Below are 23,657 nucleotides of genomic sequence, written 5' to 3' on the forward strand. Positions count from 1 at the left end.
CTCGGATGTACCTTGTTTCCGGATAAGAGCGGCGGAAACAAGCTCAGGCCACGCGACATCGTAGAGGCGTGTGACCCCGACAGTGTAGGCCAGTTTTCCTGGGGATCGGCTACGTTGGCGTATTTGTATCGCCAACTAGGATTTGCGAGTCGGGCTGACGCGGCAGGTATCACTGGGTGTCTGACTCTATTGTAGACCTGGATATACGAGTACTTTCCTGCATTGCGACCACATCGTGACCCAGTTCCTATTGATGAGGGGATGTCGCGTGCTTGTGCGTGGAGTCCGCGCTCGGAGAAGAAGTCCGTTGACCGCCTCCGATCGATACGGTTATTGCTGGACAGGCTGTCCCCCTTAGAGGTAACGTTTATTTATAGAGTCTACATTTTATTATTTGCACATATTATATTCATGTTATTAAATTTTATATGTTGTTATTGTACAGGTGAACTGGATGCCTTTCGGCCCGAACCCTAGTGTTAGGGTACCCAGGACCCTGTACACGGGACTCATTCAGTATCGTGACATCGTCGAGGCGTACATGCCCCAGCGTTGTCTTCGCCAGCTTGGGTTTGTCCAAGTTGTCCCTCCTCCCCCGGCGTGCCCGATGAAGGCGGTCCGACCTGCATCGTCGAGGGACTACGTCGTGGAATGGCCGGATATCATGACCGGGACGTGGGACCAGTTTCCGATGGTGGCCCGCTTATGGACTGCGGAGTTGCAGCGGCCGCCCTCTGGGGTTACTCCCATGTGTGACCATTACTACATGCAATGGTTCAACCGGTATTCGCACCCGAGGTTGATCGCTGATCTCGACCACAGCGATGATGATTATGTGCCACCGCCTACTGCCACGGAAGCGTTATGTCTTTTATTATATTTATCGTTGTCTTTTAATTAAGTTTTATTTGTTGTTATTGTATTTCATCTTCTGTTTTTTGTTGTATGCGATCCATTCTACCATCCCGTTGAGATTTATGAGTTACTACTACCAAGCAAAATCCAGCTGCTATTGCAACCCCTTTTGCCCAATCAATCGCCTGTTGAGCTTCTTCGAATGGACCATCATGTCCAAATATCCCACTGTAATCATTTCCGTCTCCACCATATTCCTGCATCAATTATATATTACAATAAATACATTTAACGGATAATACATTTAATTTCTATATTTACACAGAATTAACACAAAAAAAAACATAATTATATATAATCAAACTTAATTTTTATAAAAACCCAATTCGAATTTTCAAACTAAATTTAAAAATATACCATTTCGAATTTTCAAATTTAATTTTTAAAAAACCTATTTCGAATTTTCAAAATTAATTTAAAAAAAAACCATTTCGAATTTTTTAAAAAAATCATTTTCGATTTTTTTTTTACAAAAAAATTAAATAAAAAACAACAACAAAATCAAAAAAGAAAAAAAAAATTAATTATTAAAGGTGGCGTCTGCCAGGGCTGCCACAACCACTGGACTGGCGCCTGGCAGGGCCGCCTCACCCAGTGGAGTGGCGTCTGCCCAGGACGCCAGTCTGGTGGTCTGGGCGTCTGGGCTTGACGCCACTCTGGTGGTTCTGGCGTCTGGCTTGGACGTCCAGGCTACGGTTTGGGCGTCCACCCTAGGCGCCGGAGCCACTCCGACGGTAAACCGTGAATTTTAACGGTGACTTACCTCGTTTTCCGTCGACGACGACGTACCTCCGGCGTCCCCCGCATCTCCGGCCTGCCCTCCGGTCTCCCCCGGCGAGCCAGTACGGCTCCACATTTTTTACACCGAGATTATTTCAATTTTAGAAAAAGGGCATAATGGTCAAACCATATCATATTTGTGGGCTTTATATGGTAAATTGCGGGCGATGTTTAGCGTTTCACTTATTAAAGGGAAATTCTACGCAATATCCCTCGTTCACTTTTCTATGTCCTCTCCTTTTAAAAATTCCACGCTTTAACCTCAAGGTCCATTTATTGACTACGCTACAACCTTACCGTTAACCCTTCATTACATGTTGCCGCTAGTGGGGCCCACTTTTACCTATTTAATTTTTTTTCTTGATGTTCATGCTAAAAAAAATATTTCGTTAGAGGTTTTAGGGGTCATTTTCTTTCTTTAAGATTCCAAATTGAGCTCGGATTTTGCAAAAAAAGAACGTAGAATTCCATTTTGTGAATTCGGATTTCCGTAGTTAAATTTAGAATTCAATAAAACGGGGCTTTTACGTTTTTTTTTTTTCAAATCCGAGCTCAATTTGGACCCTTAAAGACTAAAGTGACCCCTAAAACCTTTAACGGGATATTTTTCAACACGCAAATCAAGAAAAAAATATTAAAAAGTGCAAAGTGGGTCCCACTAATGGTGACCATTACAGGAGGATAACGGCAATGTCATTGTTGAGACATAATTGTAAGTTGAAGGTTACAGTGTGTAATTTTCAAAAGGAGGGGCACAACTTGGAAAAGTCAATACTCGAGGGTTATGGTATAGAATTTCCCTTTTTAAAATAAGGAAAAATTTCACTTTTGCTACCACCAAAAGGCATGCATCTCAGTTTTGCTACCCCTCCAAATTTTTTTTTTTATTTTGCTACCACACAAAAACACAGTTGTTAAAAATTGTTATCACTTAACGGAATGGGTTAGGATTCTGTTAAGTTTATTAAAAAAAAAAAACACACCACCCTCAACTGTCATCCTCCCCCCTTCTTTTCCTCCACCTTTGCAACCCACCACCCTCAACTGCCCAACCAGCCCCCTCCCGTCAGCCACCCTCCCCCCGCCGGCGCCAGCGACCCCACCCCAATCCCTTTCCCCCACCAATGCAACCTACCCCCCTCCCTTATCCCTTTCTCGCTGCCCCAACCCCCACCCCAAAACCGGAAAACAACCCTCCCTCCCCATCCCCCCCAACGGAATCGGCCCCCCTCCCCTTCCCCTTCCCCCACCCAAAAACCGGCACCCCTAACCCATAAACACCACCCCTAAACCACCATAAGCGAAACCCTAAAACTCGTTTAGGGTGGTTTCGACCTGGTGGTTTAAGGTTAGAGGTGCCAGTTTTTAGGCGGGGGAAGGGGGGGTAGATTCAGGGTGGAGGAAGGGGAAGGGGCTAATTCCGGTAGGGGGGATGGGGAAGGATGGTTGTTTTCCAGTTTCAGGGTGGGGGTTGGGGTAGCGAGAAAGGGATAAGGGAGGGGAGGTGGGTTGCGTTGGTGGGGGAAAGGGATTGGGGTGGGGTCGCCGGCGCTGGCCAAAGCATTGGGCGCCGATCGCCGGCAGGGGGAGGGGAAGGGTGGTTGACGGGGGCAGTTGAGGGTGGTGGGCTACAAAGGTGGAGGAAAGGGAGGGGGGAGGGTGGCAGTTGAGGGTGGTGGGTTTTTTTTTTTTTAATAAACTTAACAGAATCCTAACCCATTCCGTTAAGTGATAGCAATTTTTAACAATTGTGTTTTTGTGTGGTAGAGGGGTAGCAAAACTGAGATGCATGCCTTTTGGTGGTAACAAAAGTGAAATTTTCCTTAAAATAATATGAAAGTGACAATTGTTGATAAGTTGAGGGGTCATTTATACGTAGTATATGTTAGATCGTATGTAATGGTAAAAGATAACTTGACAAATATGATTTAATACTTTAATAATCTAACTCTCTCTTACCGGGAGATGAAATCACAACTCTTGTTTTCTGCTAAGCAATTGTTTAGCAAGTCCTAAACAAGACCTTCTTAAGGTTGATCCAAACAGACGAATTTTGTTTCCGCGTCTCCGAGCTATACATCCTCATTTATCTCTAGTCGATCGTCATTGAAATCACAACTCTTGTTTTCAGTTGAGCAATAGATCGAATAACTCCTGAATGAGCCCTTCTAAGGGTTATAAAGTAGCTCCCGCTATTGGGGAGGTACTAAATAATTGACTGCTTGAATCGGGTTTTGAGCATAATGTAACACCCCCAAGTTACTCTCCCATAATAATAATCATAATAAAACTTTAGGGAGTAACTTGGGGATATTACCGCCACGTGGTTACTTAAGGCTTAACAGAGACTTGCAGCGGAAGAAAGTACTTATCATAACTAAAACATTTCCGAAATAACTAAAACACTGATACTAGGTTTACTAAATTAAACTAGGTGATCACCGCTCATCGTCCCCAATGCAGCATTTAATTCACGTCGTCCGATCACCATCACCTAACTATTCATCATTAATGATAAGTAGGGCCAAGCCAAAACAAAAGAGAAATACGTATTAGCCAAAATGCAAAGTACATACAAATGCTAGACATGTAAAATCAATTTAGTTAATTAAACATGCTTTCGAAAGATCCGACTTTAATAAATCATAATTTATTCAAACCGCTCATGAACAGAAATTCTCATATTAAAACATATCAATTTCCGAAATCAATAACTTTCCAAAGATAGTTCCGAATAAAATATGGATTCAATTCTCATTTCGCCAATCATTTTCCCACCTAAGTGTGCACACCCCCCAAGCTAGTAACTCCGTACATAGTGCTATCAAGGGGATAAACTAGGTCATATATAGCCCGTATTCTCAATTTTATCTCCGCATAGTGGGAGTCATAAATCCAAATATCTAACAAATAAATCCGATAAATAATTATAAATTCTCAATATCCCATACCCGGGATAATTTGAACAGTAAAACTTCCTTTTTAAGCATCTTAAATATCAATACAAGTTTATAACCAACCATATAAAATATTTAAACATTTAAGATCAAACAATTAAAACATGTTTCACGAAGTATATTTCATATCATTCAAACATTTAGCATGTAAATCGCATTGCATATAAAAGTCACTTTATAAAAGATCTAGCAACGTGTACGTATCTTGATCTTTGCACACAAGTACGGAACTCCTAATTACGAACTCCAAATTCCTCCTACAACAAATGAATAATCCCAATCAAATGCTTTTCAATCCATAGACACAAGGACTTAGATACTGACTTTAACTAGTTGTGCATGAAAATTGATTATTTTAGCCCTTTTATAAATTTAATAATTGTTTTTATAAACTAATCTTTTATAATCCATTAAAGATAATAATAACAACAACAACAATAATAAAAGTAATAATAATAGGAAGTACGTAGTAGTAGTAGTGATATGTAGTAGTAGTAAAATAGTGGTAGTAATAAGTTAAGATGGAAAGGTTTAAGAAGAAGTTTTTTTTTTTTTTTTGGTTAGAGACTTACGGCAACAGCAACAAGGAGTGAGGTGGCGGCAAGGTGGTGGTCGAATGGCGGCAGCAAGGTGGCAGTGGCGAGGAGGTGCTCACGACCACAAAGTGAAAAGAAGGTGAATATGGAGGAGGAAGGAGAAAGGAGGAGAAGAGAGCTTTGGATGGAGTAAGAATGCCTTACTTTCATGGTTATTAATGTAGTTTGACTATGGAAGGAGGAGATGGGTAGTGGTTGGGTAGTAGTGTTGAATAAGAAGTAAGACTTTGACTTTGATTATGGAGGAAGAAGATGGGTGGTAGTTGGTAAATTTGACTCGGAAATAAGTGTTTGACTCGGGATTTTTGGCATAGTACTAAAGGTTAAAAAATCCGATTTTTGGATACGATAAATTTTAACTTGACCCGTATAATTAAAACCTTTATAAAGCATAATTATAAATTATCTTCGTAAAATCATATAAATATTTTTGTATAATAAAAAATATTTCGGAAAAATCCATAGTTAATAATTAGTAAACGGCTTAAAAATACGGGGTGTTACACATAAAGATTCCCTTTTTTTTATTCTTAGTTATTATTGTATTTGACTTACAAGTACATATTTGCAACAATATAGATACAAAGAGGAAATAGAGACAATTCCTCTTTAATGTTATAAGTCTATTTATCATTAGAGTAACATATAATATATTCGAAGAATGAATTCACAATCACGATGTTAGGTATTTCCTTATTAGGAAGATAGTGTATATTCATATACAATACGCATAAAGTTTTTCTATACACCTAACTTTCAGTTTTTATTGATCATTTTAATATTGGCAAAAATCGCGATGGTGTCTCATGTCAAAAGTAGAATATAAAAAGGTATTTTCAAAACAATGTAACTACAATTAATTAGTGGTTGAATGATTGAATGTATGATGTAGATTTTCATATAAAGTTATATTTCACATGTAATATCATTTCGTAATATAAGAAACGCATAGTTTTGCTTGGTTGATCTTAGAATGTTCTTCTTCTTCATCTTGTGGAAAATAAAATTTTATACTAGTTCATATTCTCATCAAGCTTTTTTGTCACTGACAAAATTTAATTCAACTTCTTAAAATATTCAGATTCCCTTTTTTTTTTTTGCCAACCGAATAAATACTTTGTTTTTAAAGGTTGTGTATTGTGTTTTAGACATATTGGAATGAATGTGATATTTAGAAAAAAAAAAAATAATCTGAAACTAATGTTTGGTTGAACTATAATGGCCTAATGGGTATGAAACCTCATAACCTGATAAGACTATCTTACGTTGTTCACATTACCAAAATAGGTTACTAGAAAGTAGTGAAGTATCACCACAACACTTAAATGAATATATACAAAGCAATTTAATGAGATTTCACTTGGTTGATGTGACCATTACTTCAAATTGATTTTTTATTTTTTTTCCTTTAAGATTGCACCAATATATGAATACAAGTAACAAATAGTATTTGGTCTAATGGTAAAAAATTGTGTCTCATAACCTTACTATGGACATTGGACACATTAGGGGTGAAGATTCCTCCACACTCATAACAAGTCTTGCTCACTAATTCGAGTTTATTTGACTTGCTATGTGAGATTTTAGTTTGATAAGACACTTTCTTCGATCCTTACCTAATCTAAGTACATTGAATATAATGATTTTTTAAAGAGCTACTAGTAATCGTAATTGATTACGAGTTTACGAATAATAGTTATATTAAGTTCTAATATTTAATATTCTTTAAAAAAAAAAGTGCTTATATTTAATATTTTTCAAGTTTGCTTCATTTATGGCTGTAGATATCTTAAATGCTTGATTTTGTACTAATTGCTTATTATGACAAGAGGCTATCGCATAAAATTTCCAAATTCTCTTCACCAAAAAAAAAAAAAATACAATTTACAAATTGAAACAATTTTTACAAGCCAATTCGAGCAAACTAACATAACAACCTATGCACCCTATATAATACTTCGTACGCTATAACGTATAAATTATACTGAATCGCTATTCGTCGTTCGCAAATTACTGGGTGACGTTAAACATTTTTAATTGAAATTACATTTTTGCCCTTGTGGGTATTTTACCTATTTAAAGGTCCACCATGGGTAAATTAGTTACCGACAACATAAAAAATTACCGAGCCCACCACTTGTGTTAAAAAATTCCCGAGCATTAAAAAATCCCGGTTCCACCATTGTACGGTAATCCCGAGAAATTTAAAAATCCCGGGGCATAAAAGAAAAGTGTACGGAGTGGTGTTTTACGATGGACGACGACAACGTTTACACGCCGGAGGATTCGACGGAAGAATCTGTAAGTATTTCGGAATATTTTTTTTATGTAAATGGACATCCGCCCTTTATTTCCGGAAACATGGGGGAGATCCGACCAAAATTTCCGGATGTCCCCCATGACATCCGGAAATTTCATCCGGATGGGTACATCCGCCTGAAATTTCCGGATGTATGTGGGGACATCCGGAAATTTTGGGCGGATCTCCCCCAGAATTCCGGACAAAATAGGCGGATGTCCCTTTTTTTTTTTTTTTTTCTTACGTAATTGTTATTGTTATTATTATTATTATTACTATTGTAAATTTTTGTAAATTTTTATTATTACTATTATTATTACTATTGTTATTGTTATTATTACTATTATTATTATTACTATTGTTATTGTTACTATTATTATTATTACTATTATTATTATTATTACTATTGTTATTATTATTATTACTATTATTATTATTACTTTTGTAAATTTTTGTTATGATTATGATTATTATTAATATTATTACTACTATTATTATTAATATTGTTGTTATTATTATTATATTAGTTATTATATGTTAATGTTACGTAGTTATTGTTGTTATTATTATTAGTATTATTATTGTTATTGTTATTGTTATTATTATTATCATCAGTATTATTATTATTGTTATTATTATTATCATTAGTATTATTATTATTGTTATTATTATTATTATTACTACTATTAATACTATTAATACTATTAATATTATTATTGTTATTTTTATTATTATTATGATTATTTGTATATTATTGTTATTATTATTGTTAAATTTAAAATACTAATCCTTGCGTGTTTTATTTGTTTGTGTTGTTATTTTGATAGGATTCGGAGGTTGAAAACGACGGTGACGTTGTGAATTACAGTGCACATTTTGTGACAGACACGGTTTTTCTAACGTTTGACGATGCATTTACATGGGCGGATGCTGTTGCAATAAATCTGGGATTTATTTTGGTGAAATCGTCTTTCAACAAACTGAGGGATGGTCGACCAGTTCGATATTTAAGATGTGACCGGGGACGCAGGAGTAAGCCGAGAGATCTTGAGAACGCAATTCGGAAGGACACCAAAACCAAGGGCATTGGTTGTCCTTTCTACATCAAGATATGTTACGAGTTCGTCACCAATACTTGGTTTATCCGGGCGAAAGATGATGTAACTGGGACCCACAACCATCCAATGATTGCGTATCCAGAGGGTCATCGTAAAATTAGTGGGTTGAGCCCGAATGCGAAGCAGGTTGTGCGTGACATGACGAAGTCTAAGGTTGCACCGCGTAACATCATGGCGATTATTGCGGAGCAATTTCCTGCTGATCATCCAAACATCAGACACATCTACAACTGCCGGAATGACTTCAGAGAGGAGATGTTTGATGGGAGAGGAGTTGTTCAGCAATTTCTACATTAGGCGAGACAGAGTCAGTATGTTTATTGGGTCATTTCCGATGATGAAGGCGTTTTACAGCACACCTTTATGGCGCACCCAGTCATGGTAGACATCCTACAGACGTACCCCTATGTGATCGGTATGGATTCCACTTACAAGACTAACCGATACAGGATGCCGTTCTTTGAGATAGTTAGCGTGACACCGACAAACCAGAATTTTCTCGTCGCTTACGTGTTCATGCGCAACGAGAGCACGGCAAGCTATCGATGGGTTTTGCAGAGGTTGAGAGACGTGATTGGGTATAATAAGGAGCCGTCGGTTTTCTTGACAGACCGTGAGCTTGGGCTATGTGCTTCATTGAGGGAAGTGTTTCCAGGAACCTCGCACTTACTTTGTCGATGGCACATTAACAAAGATGTGGAGGCTCGGGTCACTGCTATGTTCAAAAGCAAGAAAATCGGTGCGTCTTTCAAAAACGGAAAATGGAAACGTATCATGGACGCTGCAACCGAGGAAGATTATGAGGCCGCTGTAGAAAACATGAAGGATAAGTGGGCAAGTTTTCCAGCAGTGATACAATATGTAGAGAACACATGGCTTTGTCATAAAACGAAGTTCGTGACATTTTGGACAAACCAAGTTCTACATTATGGCAACACCAGCACTTGCAGAGTTGAGAGCCAACATTCGGCCGTGAAGATGTGGTTTGATTCCTCGACAGGTTTGGTGTTTGCTAATTGTACTTCATGTATGTACTTTTATTTGTGCAGGAATTTCAGTTACAAATCATAACTGTTTTTCTTTGTAATGTGCAGGTTCTTTGGATACTATATGGGCTCGAGTTCATAGCCACATTGGTAATCAAATCAACGCAATTCATAATGGTTTGGAGGCTTCTAGGTCGAAGATAGGTCAAAAGTACCGACAGTTGCCACTGTCACGTATAAACGGGAAGGTGTCTCAGCATTGTTTGAAGGTTCTCGATGAGGAGACAAGGAGGATGAGGGAGCTGAGTTATCAAGTGCACGAACGATGTGGATGTGTAATACGTGTGACCCACGGGTTGCCCTGTGCATGCCAGATACATGATTCGCTAGCTGCTGGGACAGGATTGTACATAAGGCAAATTCACCCGTTTTGGAGGACCTTGGTTATTGGTTCTGGAGAGCACGGGACGGTGCCTGACAATGACTCGACCGAGGATGCCGCACATTTTCGTTCTCTGATGGAGGAGGTGTTTGATAGTGATCCTGCTGTTCTTCGAAACGTGTCTCGCATCATTGAAGAGGAGCTGCATCCGGATCATTCCGATCTCAGAGAGCCTGCTGTAAACCACCGGGTTTGTGGTCGACCAAGACACAATGATACAAGACGTGATCGTTCTTATTTTGAACATGTAAACCGCCAACACACTGTAAGCGGCGCACGACAAACAGGTACGATTGAGTGTTGTGTTTTTCACATAAAACAGCGTTCACTAAACTATTAACTGAAACCTACATTTGTGCAGGAGATGTAAACGACATTAGCCAAAGCCGTTATCGACACATGCTTCCAGAGCCGATGTTGCCTTACATCACAGGATGGAAGGATGTCATTGGCGATGGGAACTGTGGGTTTCGTTGTGTGGCCGAGTTCTTCTTCGGTGATCAAGGCCGATTGTATGACGCTCGAGAGACAATAGCGAATGAGGTCCTCGGTTATCGAGCCCTATATGAGAGGATTTATGGGCTTGGAAGACTTGAGATCAATGTGCAGCGTATTTGATGGGACGGTGGGGCGGTTGATTCCCGTCATTGGATGGTTGCAATACAAGATTTATTTCCTATTACGACTTGGTTCAACGCAACGGTTATTATTCTTGGTGTAGGCCAAACACCAACTTGCTACTACCCATGCCTCACGATATTGCCGTTCCGGGCAAGAAGGGGGGTCACAGCACCGGAGCGAGAGTTTGTCATCGCTACAGTTGGGGCATCACATTTTATTTGTCTTGAACTTGCACCTGATTCGCCACTTCCCCCGGTTGCAGGTTGGTGGACCGAGCACCACGACCCAAGTGTTGACGGTTGGGATCAGCGTTACGAAGCTAGAAGGAACATGTGGGATGCCTTAATTAGATAGTGAACATGTTGTCGTTATGTAAAGTGTAAAGCAGTTGTCGTTATGTAAAATGTAAAGCAATTGTCGTTATGTAGTCGTTATGTAAAATGTAAAGCAGTTGTCGTTATGTAAAATGTAAAGCAGTTGTCGTTTTGTAGTTGTTATGTAAAATGTAAACGAATTGAACTTAATTAAACAAAATATTTAGAAAACCACCAAAACAGTTGTTCAATACTTAAAGTACGTGACGAATAAAAAGTACATAAACGAAATGCGTACAAGGGAAATAAAAAAAAAAAACAGGAAGTTCACAACCCCATCATCGCCCTCCAATCAGCTCGTAGCGCCTCAGCCATTGCTCTTGTATCACGCGATAGGCTCGGATACTCCTCCAGGGTCCTGTTGATGACCTCCATAGACCGACCCATCCACTTCAATTAAAAAACAACATATTATAAACAACATATTAAAATAGCAACTTATTAAATTATACCAAAAAATACAACTACTTACGTAATCCGTGTTAGTTCTCTCTGGCAGTGTGCGACTCTCATGTGATGACGCAACTGGAGAAACACGTGGATGAGAAAATCGGTACAGCCACTGCATGTAACCAGGACCGACTGTAGGAGCACCACCACCAAGTCTGCTGAGGGCACCTACCACGACACTAAAAGACATACCAGGGACAAACCGATTCCACATCACAGATGTCATCTCTGGCGGAAAGTCAACCCGATACATCTTCAAGTTCGTCGGTCTCTTAGCCTTCTCAGGCCTGATAATGGCTGGTGGAATGCCCTAGACGTATCCAAGTTGCTGAACCACTCGATCAGGCATGTATGGCTCAATGATGCTACGATACTGGATGCAGCCAATGAAAAGAGTAGCAGGCACGCGTCGTGCTGGATCAACTCCGTACGGTAGCCAATTAACTTCATTGTCAGTCAAATGATCCAACCTAGCCCGAAAAGCGAGAAGGCGCTTCATGCTCTTGTTAAGGCACCCCGATCCAACATCCCAGGCGGACGCACGAGGAATAGCAAGCTCTCTGGTCAAGGTCCCCTGCTGAGGCCGGAAACACGGAAAGTACTCGTAGATCCACGCCTGCAGAAGCGTAAGGCAGCCAGCGATAGAATCAGCATCTCTTCGTGATGCTGTACCCAATTGCCGGTACATGTATGCTAGCACAGCAGAACCCCAGGAGTACTCACTAATCTGAACATCCTCAACAAACAGCTCATTGAGGAAGGAAGGATGAGTACGGTTTCCACTCTTGTCCAAAAACAAACAACCGCCGAGTACTAACCACAGGTACGCCCTGTAATGGAAACTGAAGGGCCTCTGCGCCTCCAAGGTCGACTCCACTATCCTCTCAGTCAGGACCCCACTACCCTGCCACACGGTTTTGGTACCGCACTTCTCATTCGGCTCTTCCTCAGTCATATCCAAGGTAACCGAGCACGCGTCCCGTAAAACGTTCGTGCTAGGAGTAGTGGAAACCATGGAACCGTCGACACGAAGCCCTAGAATATGATACACATCATGAAGCATGATCGTGATCTCCCCAAAAGGCATGTGAAACGTGTTCGTGTCTGGCTGCCATCTCTCAACAAAAGTAGAAATTAAGGGCCAGTCAAATCGCCGGAACATGATCCCAGGTAAATGAGATAGACCAGTGCCATCAATCGGTTCCAGGTGCTCCGGCGGAAGACGAGTGCGCCAGTTACCCAATTCAGAACACAACTGTGTCCTGCTCAAACACCGCAACACGTTTCGCTCCTGCCCACCCCATATGTAGGCAAACACGTGACCCCCAAAACTCGGAATAACGGTACCATCCTCAGGCCCACCTGGCATCGGCTCCTGCACCAACCATGACTCTGACGAGCTGGTAGAAGCTTGACCTGGTTCACTACTGCTAACATATCTCCCATGGTCACCCCTATACACAGTACAGTAATCCTGAGGGTCGTACTGTGCATCTCCAGCAGATTGACTTCCTCCATCTTCATCCTCCTCCCGATCTGATGAAGGCACTCCAGTAGACGAATACATGGGGGGGCTCCCTTGTGACTGGTGCTCCCCCGACCAAGCACCAACAGTCCCATACTGCTGCTCATGCTGAAACGGTGCATGTGAAGGTCCTGCACCACCTAACTCCCTCCTAACAGACGCATTCAAACGTCTTGATCTTGCATGACGAGGACCAGAACCCTCAATCTGCATTAAAAAAATAAGTACAGAATCATATTTCAATAATAATTCATAGTCAAAAAAATCAAATCAAAACTATAATAAATCAAATCAAATAAACAATAATAACAACATTACAAATAATAACAATAATATTATTCTTACAATACTAGTACACTACTAACAATAACAACACACTAACACACTACAAATAATTTCAACACAATAACAGACCAAATCAAAACTATAATTAACCACAAAACTGCCAAAATTTAAACGCAACAACGACAACCCAATAAAAAAAACAATTACAATAACAATAACAACAATTTAAGTAAACAACCATAATACATAACAACAACAGCAGCAAAAACCAATACAAACCAAACCAAATTTACATAACAATAACAATACATAGCAACAACAAACTTATTAAAATAAAATCAAGAATTATTGCTAAACTATAATTATTGTAAAACTAAATCAACAAAAATTACATATCATTAACTATTGCAAAACTAAATCAAGAAAAAAATTATTTTAATGCCACAAATGAAGGACACAAATTACTTCAAAAAAAAAAAAAAAAATGAAGGACACAAATATTTTCAAATTAAAACATGCACCAAATCAACAAAATCGAGGACAAAAAAAAAATTAGAAAAACATAAATTAAAAAACAAAGGAAAAACAGAAGAAGAAAAAAAGGGGGGGGGGGAAACAGAAAAACACAAAAACCAAAAAAAAAAACGGAAAACAGAAAAAAAAAAGGGGAATATCAGAAAAATATTGAAAAAAAAAATTCTGGAAACTGGACTTCCGCCCAGAAATTCCGGAAGTCCAGGGGAACTTCCGGAAATTTCAGGCGGAAACCCCACTTCCGCCTGGAATTTCCGGAAGTTCCCTGGACTTCCGGAATTTCTGGGCGGAAGTCCAGTTTCCAGAATTTTTTTTTTCAAAATTCAAAAATTTAAAACAAAAACAAAAAACTCACCGGCTCGCCGCCGCTACGACCACCAAACGTCAGCCTAATTCTCCGTCGGTCTGCCATCGTCGGATTCAACGTTTGATTGCAAGATTTGCTTGTGTTTGAGTAGCCTTCAACTATTTTGCTTTTTTTTTTTTAAAAAAAAAAATTTCTGATTTTTTTTCTTCCAAAATTTCAGATTTTTTGTTTTTTTTAGAGAGAGAAAGTGTCAAAGAGTGTTTTTGTGAGATGGGAAATGTCTCGTAAAGCCCTAACTTATTTTACCGAGTATTTATATACGGAGGATAATTTAGGAAATTTATGTAAAAAATGTCAACGTCACCTAGTAAAATGTGAACGACGTTTAACAACTTCCAAATTATATGAGATACTCGGTATAAAAAAAACTACTCAGTAAAATCAGAAAATTTAAATCAATTAAGTGGGACCAATAAAAAAAGGTAAAAAAGACGGTGGAAAAGAAAAGCTTGCAAAAGAAAAAGATAGAGAGAAAACCAAAAAAAAAAAAAAAAAAAAAAAAAAAAAAAAAAGCAACATATAAAACCCTAAAATCCTAAATATCCAAAAACCCTTTTTTTTCACAGATAGCAGTAGCACACTAATAAATTCCAAAATTTCGACTTCCCCTTTTCCCCAATTTCTCCCCCACCCCACCTGAATTTCTTCAATTTCTTCATCTTTTTTCTGGGTAATCTCAGTTATCTTCAAAAACCCGTGATTCTTGCGGCTGTATCTTTGGTTGTAGCAAGGTTAATTGTACAAAAATGGAGTCTCGTGGGCCCTCTGCGCCACCATCCCACCACCAGCAGCACCACCAGCAAGCGGCGCATCAGCAGCAGCACCACCAGCAGCATCACCAGCACCACCCACACCACCATCATCAGCCGCCGCAACAACCACCATCTGGGTTGATGATGCAACACCATCAACATCATCATCACCCATCTTCGAATTCTTATCAAAGTCCCAATTCAAACCAACCCCCACCTCAAATGATCGCAACCCCAAATTCATCTTCTTCTATGATGCAAAACAACAGGTTTCCGTTCAATTCACAAGTTGTTACAACTACCCCACCTCCGTCGAAGAACCCTGGTACTAGTCTTGAACCCCTAAATTCACCTTATTCTGGAGATGGGTCTTCTGGGATGAGGCAATCTGGTTTCGGGGTTGATCCGAATTCTTCGGGTTCGCAGAAGAAGAAAAGGGGTCGACCAAGAAAGTACTCCCCTGATGGTGGGGGGAGTAACATTGCTTTGGGATTGGCTCCTACTCCAATGTCTTCTTCTGTTATGGGAAGCGGAGGTGGGGTTGCTGCTGGTGCTGCTGGTGGAGGCGGTAGGGGGCAGGCGGATTCGAGTGGGACTGCTCCGTCCTCGGATAATCCGTCTAAGCGGCATCGTGGCCGGCCCCCCGGGTCTAGTAAGAAGCAATTGGATGCTTTAGGTGCGTTCCTGTTAGTTTTGAGTTTTTGTTGATATAATGTGGTATTGTTAAAGTGAGATTTTGATGATTGTCACTTGTTTGATCCTTTGTTTTTGCTTCTGGGCAGGTAACTGTGGGGTTGGTTTTACGCCACACGTTATCTTGGTGAATTCCGGGGAGGTATGTGTGACACTTGATAAATGGTAATTTGGGTGTGATTATTGAATTGTGATCTGAATTGTTGATTGTTAAATGTGTTGTTAATCATGGTATACTTGCTCTTGTTTTCTATGCATCTTGTGCCCGTTATGATCATATTTAATGTAAATGGCTCACTTAGTTTGAGTTATTAAATGCTATATGGAAATGACAGTGATTTATGTGCACGGAACCATATCTAATTATAAATCTGTGTTCTTTCTCATGTATAAAGTAAAGCTTAATTGTTGGAATCTTACTTTAGTTGTGATTCTATAAAATGTGTAGAGACGATTGTATAGCAAAATTAGCGTAACCATTGTACTGAAGTGAAGTCTAATAGGTAGCTTAAACATCATCCCCATCACTTCCTATTCCTTTTAATTGCTATGTTTGAAGCCTTCCTTAGTCTGCTTTAAATTTCATACATTCATAGTGTATATTGAAAACATTTGTATATACTACTCTTTCAATCCCGTAAAAAACTGCCTATTTCATTTGGGCACATAGATTAAGGAAACGTAGTTTGGTGGGCCATTGAGTGAAGATAGAAAAACAAATTGCAGTATTAGGGTTTGTTGAGTGGACCTAAACCTTAAAAGGAATTGAGCAATCCTTTAGAAGTTTGGGACATACTAAAATGGAAATTGGGTGATCCTTAATGGGACGGGAGGGTTGGAGGTAGAATATTATTTTCTATTCTTTCCTACCCCTCATAATTTCATTGTGTGTTCGAATTGGTTCTTTATTGTGTTTGAGGAAATGTGATTAGGATGTTTTTGTGCGGGGTTTTTAGCATTGATTTGTACTTCCATTGTTTAAAAATATAAGGTGACAAAGCTGTATAGACTTAAGTTACCTAACCCTGCCCTAGGTTAGGCCTTGTTTTAGAGACATTGTGAATTAAGATAATGCTGATATTGATGCTATATGTACTCTTCATTTTCTTTTGCATGACTAAAAGTGTGTGTCTATATACCAAGTTCCACGTCCTGTAATGATGGATGAATAGGTGGCTTGGTTGGTCCAGGTTTTATATTAATTTAGAAAAAACGATAGTATCCAGATATTTACCTTCCAAGCAAGTCTTTCCAACGGGCCTTCTCAAAAAATGGTAAAGGTACCATTTATTTTGTATTATTAGGCTGAAAATTATGAGCTCATTAAGATTATTTCTAATGTGCAGACATGCTGTATAGTCAAAGATAGCTTCATTGAATGGGTTATTCTTTAGGTTCTCTCTTTTTGCTATGTTTAACTGTCTATCTATAAATTGAGCTTATACTGGCTGTTTGTTCAGTTCTTCTAGATGTCCACATTGTTTAATAGCGTTTGTTCTCTCTCTATATTGGTGTCTCAAATTGGTTGTCCTAAATGCTATCACTCTATGCCAATATGCCATTAATGCATTGCTACTAAAAGGTATTCCTGTTGAGTCTTTTCCATTTTACTTTATTTTTAGAAGAGCCCATTAGGATAAGCATAATAAAACTAAGACATTAGCTGATTTTTGTACTCAATGTACTAATTCTAGTACACCAGTCTATTTAAATTTGGGATTATGTTCATGGTTTGTTATCTGTAATTTACTCAATTTTGCAAGGACACAAACTTTAATAATTACATGTATTCATCTGCAACATTCATACGAAAATTTATGTTGTTGGATGGCATCTTTTAAGCATCTTGCTCTTTCATAGAAAACAGCTGGTCAGCTGCTACAGAAGTAATGATGATTTTAGGATGCTTCACTCAGCGGAAGCCACAGTAACTTATGGATTTGGTTTGTCCAAAATGGACTACTGCATGAACAGAAGCAATGCTTATCTTTGGCACTATATATTTATTGTACCATTTTTGTTATTTTTCAATCCACAGGACATTGCATCCAAGATTGTAGCCTTTTCCAAGCAGGGACCGCGTACAGTTTGTGTGCTTTCTGCAAATGGCTCCATCTGCAATGTGAGCCTTCGACAACCTGCAATGTCTGGAGGCGTTGTGAACTATGAGGTGTGCACTGACTTTTTTTTTTTTTTTTTTTTTACCTTTTTAAAATCTTATGCTCTTCCATGTTGTAATATATTTCTTCTCATTTTAAGTAGCTGTCATATGGCTCCTATCTGAAACTTTGACCTCTTGTGGTTCTTAACGAATGTGCTTAAAATTTTGAATTTTGAAGTAAATTATTAGAAAGTGTTGGTATTTTGTAGTATCTTATACTTTAGTAAGCATACCTATTCTGTTCTTGTGGTCTGACTGGAAGATGGAAACTTCATATGCTCAAACATAGTTTGAGTTGAGTGTAGTTTTTCCTTTCATATCCTTCCCTACCGACAGTCAAAATAATTCAAGTTAAGTATCTATTGCCTTGGATTGTAGATCATTTTGACATAGTGAAGAAAGTTTGGTTCCTTGATTGAATTTGGTTACATCTTGTTCATATACCTGTGCTGTACTTCTATCTTCTATTGCTGGTGCATTGTTGTGACATGTTCATGATGGCCTCGAATGCATTTGGGATATTCTTTTTTGTCCATCTTTTTTATGCCAAGGTTTATGCTCCTCATTTAGCAAGTTAGCATTCTTGATACGGAGTAGTTTTCTTACATACGATATATCTTCCCTTTTTCCTCTTCCAGTCTCTCTTGCAGTTTTTCTTTGATTTTGGGGTAATTTTTAGAGGAAGATGGATTTTAATCAAAATTTGTCTTTCTTGAGCTTTGCTCGAGTATTCCCTTGGTCAATGCTGAGTGTCTTGTAATCTTGTATTCTCAAGTTCAAGGTTTTTATGTTCTATGGAGGTCTTTTATGTGTGTGGGATCTATTTGAATTCGGGTACAAATCAGAAAGTTTGTTGCGGAGTGGCTCTTGGTTGGCCTTTTGAATTTTAAGAAGTAACACCTTGGTCTCCTCTCTTATCATTTTGCTCACATTGGAAGTTGTATATCTAATAAATTGAGATGAACTTTGGTAAAATTTGTAGTTAAGGACGAAGTTTGACAACTATGTAAGGGTCAATTGACTCTTTTTAAAGGATGGAATTTTACAATGCTAGTAACAGAGATTGAATTGAAATGTCCTTATCCGGATATTGAGAACTTCGAGAGTTTGTTAAATCTTTACACGAAAAAACCTAACCTTGAACATTAACTCATTAGAAGCTACAAATTGGCGGTTCTTGGACGGTTCAAGCAAAGGAACTTGGTGTCTAGTACAAGCTCAAGTTCCGGATCACTCTACTTACTCTACTTAGTGGTTTTTAATTAGTTTTTGCTTGCAAGTTTTTACCTTTCACTTGAAAGGGTTTTTCTTGGTTTAAGCACTCAGGATTAATTTATTTACTTTAGGAATTATAGACTAAGTAGAATTAGTTTTTTAATCTAAGTAGAATTAGAATTAGTTTCCTAATCTAAGTAGAATTAGTTTTCCTATTCTATTTGGGTTACTTTGGGCTAAAGGCTAGGGACTTGTCCTAGTCCTATTAGACTTAGAATTAGTTAGTTTTTAGTCTATAAATAGTTGAAATTTGATGACTTTTAGATATAGAATTTTTCAGACTAATAAATCAAAGTATTTGTTTGTTTTGCAATTAAAGTATTTTTCAGATTAGGTTCTTTAAGCTTTGTTTAAGTTGATTAATTAAGGGGTGGTGTGACCTTTAACTTAATTAATCTACTTGTCTTCTTGTTTAATTCTTGGTGGACGAATCTTATAGAGAATTAGGCTTGAATTATCCTTGTGTGTGTTTAAGTTTCTTGAACATACGCATCATGTCCTATTTTTCTTCTTATCTCTTATGGAACCTTCTTGGAAACCCAAAACATTAATCATGGATTGATTGTGAACTGATATGCAAAGTGAATTTACATTCTTTGTGGTATTTTGCTGCACGGATATATGCTGTTGTACCTTACCCTTTTTACTTGCTTGAACCTTTTTTTTCTTTTAAGTTAAATGTATAGAAGCATTTATATCTCTACATGATCCATCATGCATAAGTGTTTTATTTTTGTGATAAAATACCACTGTGGTCAAGACATCTTCTTCTTGTATTTCGAGATTTATATGTGCTTATACTAATGGGCCGAAAAGATTAAAGAATTGCTGCAATGAAGAGATTTTTTGGCATAATTTCCCTAGCATGTAAATCTTGGATGTCCAAACACATTTTTTAGCATTTTAGGTAGTCGGGCTCGTGGATATTTTTTTCTTTTCTTCTTCTTCCTCTCCTTGATTCTTAAGGCTTTGATGTTGGTTCTCTTCAGTTTCTGTTATATTATTCAAATTCATGAATCAACCCTAATTTGCACTCTTGATTACAGTTTTTGTTAAAATACTCAAATTCATGGTTTAACTTTGATTTACACTCTTGATTACTACTAACTCATGGTTTGGCAGAAATTTACAATTAATTAAGGCATATTGCTCCATTTTACTTAGATTTTATGTTCTTCTGATATTAATTATTTTGCACTTAATTACATTGTTTAGACTCCTCTCATGAGGAAATTTTTACGTTGTTTAGATAGGATTAATATTCTCACACTTTATGCTGGTAAGTTTATTGCTTGTTTTGGGGTGCATTTTCCATTTCTCTTACTGATGTAGTTGTGATACATGTGTTGCAGGGACGGTTTGAAATTATTTCTTTGTCAGGTTCATTCCTGTTCTCAGAGAATACTGGTGGCCAAGTGCGATCAGGTGGCTTGAGTGTATCTCTGGCTGGCTCAGATGGCCGAGTGTTAGGTGGTAGTGTTGCCGGGATGCTTGTGGCTGCCTCTCCTGTTCAGGTATCCACATTCTTTTATATCTCTGTCATGTTCATTGTTCTTCCTACTCCCTCTGTTTCAAAATAAATCCCCAAGTTTGACTGGCACATTTGCCAATGCAGAAGTTTAACCAATAATATCTTTAATTATTAACAAGTATAAATGATTAAAAATTGATATTTAGAAACTATACACTAAGACGATTCTAACAACTACTCACATCTAATCTTATATAAAGCACAAACATTGGTACAAGCGTTGTATGCAAAAGTCAATCTGGGGCATTTATTATGAAACGGAGGGTGTACATTTCTGTGTATATTATTCGGCTTTTTTCTTGTGCCTTGTGTGTGAATTGTACCTTGTGTCTACATGATTATATTCGCATTCTTCTTACCATGTGAAGTTTAGTTCAATGCTTGAAGATAATACGAAGTATTAGTTAACCTTATAACCTAATCTATATTCAAACACCTGTTGGTTCAAATTTTCCTTCTGTAATTCTGTACTCTTGTAGAGGAATTCTTTCTTGATCTCTTCTTTTCCATAGGTAAGAACGGTTCAGGATCATGGGATCCTTATGAGATTTGCCTCAGTGCAAGAAGTTTGATAATGCCTATAATTATTATGTAACAGTTACACTCTCTCAGAAAGTTGTGGTGACTGCTAAACAGCATATTGTAGGACCAAGTAGTTTGCCTATCTTGCCATGCTAGGTTGCAACAGTATTCGAATTGATATGCCGTGTCAGATATATCCCCTCTTATACTTCTTGTTTCTTTGAGGGGAGAGATTCTTGTGGACGCACCATCTTCTGTCAGCTCAACTTCAGAAATATTGTGTTTGTCAACATCCCGGGGGGGGGGGGTTTAAATTATAGTGATATACCATTTATTGTGCATTCGTATGTTGTCGAGCATTTGGGCAATTTCATTTTTATGCATCCTAACTCGAAAGCTGTTGTCAGATAATTGTGGGTAGCTTCATTGCAAATGGGAAAAAGACAAAGTACATGCCCTCAGTTCCTCACTCTAATGTGTTGAACTTTGCTGCACCAGCACTACCGGCTGCTGAAAGTCCCCCCTCTCATGAGGTTTCAAGTGATGGATCTGAGGAGAATGGTAGTAATCACATTGACAGGACCATGGGATCCTATGGCAATTCCAATCATCCCATGCATAATATGCAAATGTATACACCTATGGGCTGGGGGCCTAACTCCGGTTCAAAGATGCTTCAAAACTAGAGTGCTGATTGTCTTCTTGGTGTTCCAAGGCTGATTTCAGATTCTAACAGGCAGAGTCTAAAGCATATATCCTAGATTAGCTTTTCTTACTGGCTTTACCTCCGTCTTCTTTTATCTGTTAATTATATTTAGGTGATTTCGTGTCTTATCCCCCTCCCTCCCTTTCCCCCCCTTTCGTTGTAGGTAAATGAAATTATCACCCTGGTGTTAAAGCTGAGTTTTTCACACCCTTTTTGGCATCGTTTGCACATAGTCATCAGTATGAGATCGAATTTATGTTATCCAATCTGATGCCACCATGGGTTCCTGACTCGAAATGTAGAACTTTTCTTAGGAATGATTTTGTGCAACAGGGGTTTCAAAGTTGAATTTGATTTGGAGTGTTGGATGTTTTGTGCCAGTGTTATCAGGTCCCAATTGCGATCCCTCAAAGCTCAAAACCTTTACATTATTCTTATTGTTTTCATTTTTTTTTTGGGTGTTACAGACCCACCAAAATCACTTTTGAAATGGAAAAAATTATGTAAAGTTCTGCCATAAAGTTCCATTAGGCTAGATGACAACCTTTAAAAATGATTATAATAGTGTAAAAGTTGCAAAAGATGTCTATTTCATTGTTGAAGACATGTTGTCAAGTTGCCATGTTCTGAATTAGTGTATGGACCGTGGGCAATAATTAGGAGTTTTGAGCATACTTGGAAATGAGGGGTGTAGTGGTGTACACAACTTTGAGCAAATTTTGGTTGACTTTGTCTCACAAGTTTACTCATTTTTGGCGTTATAGTTGCCCATCATCACATAGGGTCATGTATAACCTCGAAATGAGGGTGTAACTGCCCGGCCGTACCACATAATTCTGTAGATCACCTACTAAACTCATCATTCTTTCAATTTTTTCTCCATTTTCTTCTTACTATGTTATTCTTAATCCAAGCGTGTCTTTGAATGTGAAAAGCGTGTGTTATAGACCATTGTGCAGGGTGAAAATCATAACCACTTTTCTGCCAAATATAGGATAATGAACATCAAGGTTTATTACTTCTTAGGTTCGTTTATAATTGTAACCATTGGACTTTTGTAGTATATATATATATATAATTCCTCACTAGCAATTTGTGATTTTTATTAATAAAATATTAATGATTAAATTTGTGCGTTAGTTAATAATTACAATCCTACTAATTGAGGAGACCATGCAATCTGAATTTTTTTCTTTCCCTTGTGACTTGTGAAGACTGTCAAAAATAATTCCTAATAATAGCTTAGAATCCACGTATATTTACGCACCAAACTGTGAAGTAGAATATACATGTAGAAAGGAACAAGTCAACTTATTTGTTTCTATAGAGAAATCACGAAGATACGAAGGTCAAGATGAAGCTTAACTTTAGGTAAACTTCCCAAAAACTCAAGAACAGGTAAATATATTTTGACCTTACAGATAATTGGGCTTCTTTGGTCGGCTAAGCTGTCATAACGCGTACAATATTAGTATTTGTATGTTAGTAGGTGATTTATTAACTACCTTAGCTTAGCTTAGCTTGTTTGTCTCAAGCTAAGTGCCTAAGTGTGACATTGACATGCATTATCAAGCCAATTCAATTTTTGGTTGAGATGCACCATGACTAATTGACCATTGTTAACCTTTTCATTTTATGTAACAACCAACTCAACCATATCTATAGCAAGGGGGGATCGATAATTCAAAAATGGTTTGCCTAACCCGTGTCTAAGAGTACATGTTCAGAAATTGTATGGCGGAGAGGGTTTAGGAAGATTCAATCTGAG

General features: G+C 38.2%; 4 protein-coding genes across 4 annotated transcripts; 2 read left to right on the forward strand and 2 right to left on the reverse strand.

Annotated features, from left to right (window-relative positions):
- Window positions 1-7,501: 7,501 nt before the first annotated feature.
- Window positions 7,502-8,962, forward strand: LOC110732853. Its single transcript, XM_021912853.1, has 2 exons — window positions 7,502-7,549; window positions 8,375-8,962. The coding sequence occupies exons 1-2, from the start codon at window positions 7,502-7,504 to the stop codon at window positions 8,960-8,962; spliced, it is 636 nt and encodes a 211-aa protein (XP_021768545.1).
- Window positions 8,963-10,943: 1,981 nt separating this feature from the next.
- Window positions 10,944-12,039, reverse strand: LOC110732237. The gene is made up of 2 exons (XM_021912152.1): window positions 11,561-12,039; window positions 10,944-11,478 (listed from the first exon to the last, which is right to left on the reverse strand). The coding sequence occupies exons 1-2, from the start codon at window positions 11,789-11,791 to the stop codon at window positions 11,356-11,358; spliced, it is 354 nt and encodes a 117-aa protein (XP_021767844.1). The 5' UTR covers window positions 11,792-12,039; the 3' UTR covers window positions 10,944-11,355.
- Window positions 11,849-14,294, reverse strand: LOC110732854 (protein MAIN-LIKE 1-like). Its single transcript, XM_021912854.1, has 2 exons — window positions 14,238-14,294; window positions 11,849-13,270 (listed from the first exon to the last, which is right to left on the reverse strand). Exons 1-2 carry the CDS (start codon window positions 14,292-14,294, stop codon window positions 11,849-11,851), a joined length of 1,479 nt encoding a protein of 492 aa, XP_021768546.1.
- A 446-nt stretch (window positions 14,295-14,740) lies between these two features.
- Window positions 14,741-22,257, forward strand: LOC110732529 (AT-hook motif nuclear-localized protein 8-like). Its single transcript, XM_021912481.1, has 5 exons — window positions 14,741-15,677; window positions 15,784-15,836; window positions 17,733-17,864; window positions 20,483-20,644; window positions 21,591-22,257. Exons 1-5 carry the CDS (start codon window positions 14,996-14,998, stop codon window positions 21,867-21,869), a joined length of 1,308 nt encoding a protein of 435 aa, XP_021768173.1. The 5' UTR covers window positions 14,741-14,995; the 3' UTR covers window positions 21,870-22,257.
- The last annotated feature ends 1,400 nt before the right edge of the window (window positions 22,258-23,657 follow it).

This window comes from Chenopodium quinoa, unplaced genomic scaffold (genome assembly GCF_001683475.1).
Source record: "Chenopodium quinoa cultivar QQ74 unplaced genomic scaffold, ASM168347v1, whole genome shotgun sequence".
NCBI lineage: Eukaryota > Viridiplantae > Streptophyta > Magnoliopsida > Caryophyllales > Amaranthaceae > Chenopodium > Chenopodium quinoa.

What these genes read in the sequence shown, in the direction of transcription:
- LOC110732529 (XM_021912481.1), top strand. Translation starts at nt 14,996, where the DNA reads ATGGAGTCTCGTGGGCCCTCTGCGCCACCATCCCACCACCAGCAGCAC. An exon ending in GAAGCAATTGGATGCTTTAG is followed by an intron (nt 15,678 to 15,783) that starts GTGCGTTCCTGT and finishes GCTTCTGGGCAG; the next exon opens with GTAACTGTGGGGTTGGTTTT. An exon ending in TCTTGGTGAATTCCGGGGAG is followed by an intron (nt 15,837 to 17,732) that starts GTATGTGTGACA and finishes TTCAATCCACAG; the next exon opens with GACATTGCATCCAAGATTGT.
- LOC110732237 (XM_021912152.1), bottom strand. Translation starts at nt 11,791, where the DNA reads ATGTATCGGGTTGACTTTCCGCCAGAGATGACATCTGTGATGTGGAAT. An exon ending in AGAGAACTAACACGGATTAC is followed by an intron (nt 11,479 to 11,560) that starts GTAAGTAGTTGT and finishes TTTTAATTGAAG; the next exon opens with TGGATGGGTCGGTCTATGGA.
- LOC110732854 (XM_021912854.1), bottom strand. Translation starts at nt 14,294, where the DNA reads ATGGCAGACCGACGGAGAATTAGGCTGACGTTTGGTGGTCGTAGCGGC. An exon ending in GTCGTAGCGGCGGCGAGCCG is followed by an intron (nt 13,271 to 14,237) that starts GTGAGTTTTTTG and finishes TTTTTAATGCAG; the next exon opens with ATTGAGGGTTCTGGTCCTCG.
- LOC110732853 (XM_021912853.1), top strand. Translation starts at nt 7,502, where the DNA reads ATGGACGACGACAACGTTTACACGCCGGAGGATTCGACGGAAGAATCT. An exon ending in AGGATTCGACGGAAGAATCT is followed by an intron (nt 7,550 to 8,374) that starts GTAAGTATTTCG and finishes TTATTTTGATAG; the next exon opens with GATTCGGAGGTTGAAAACGA.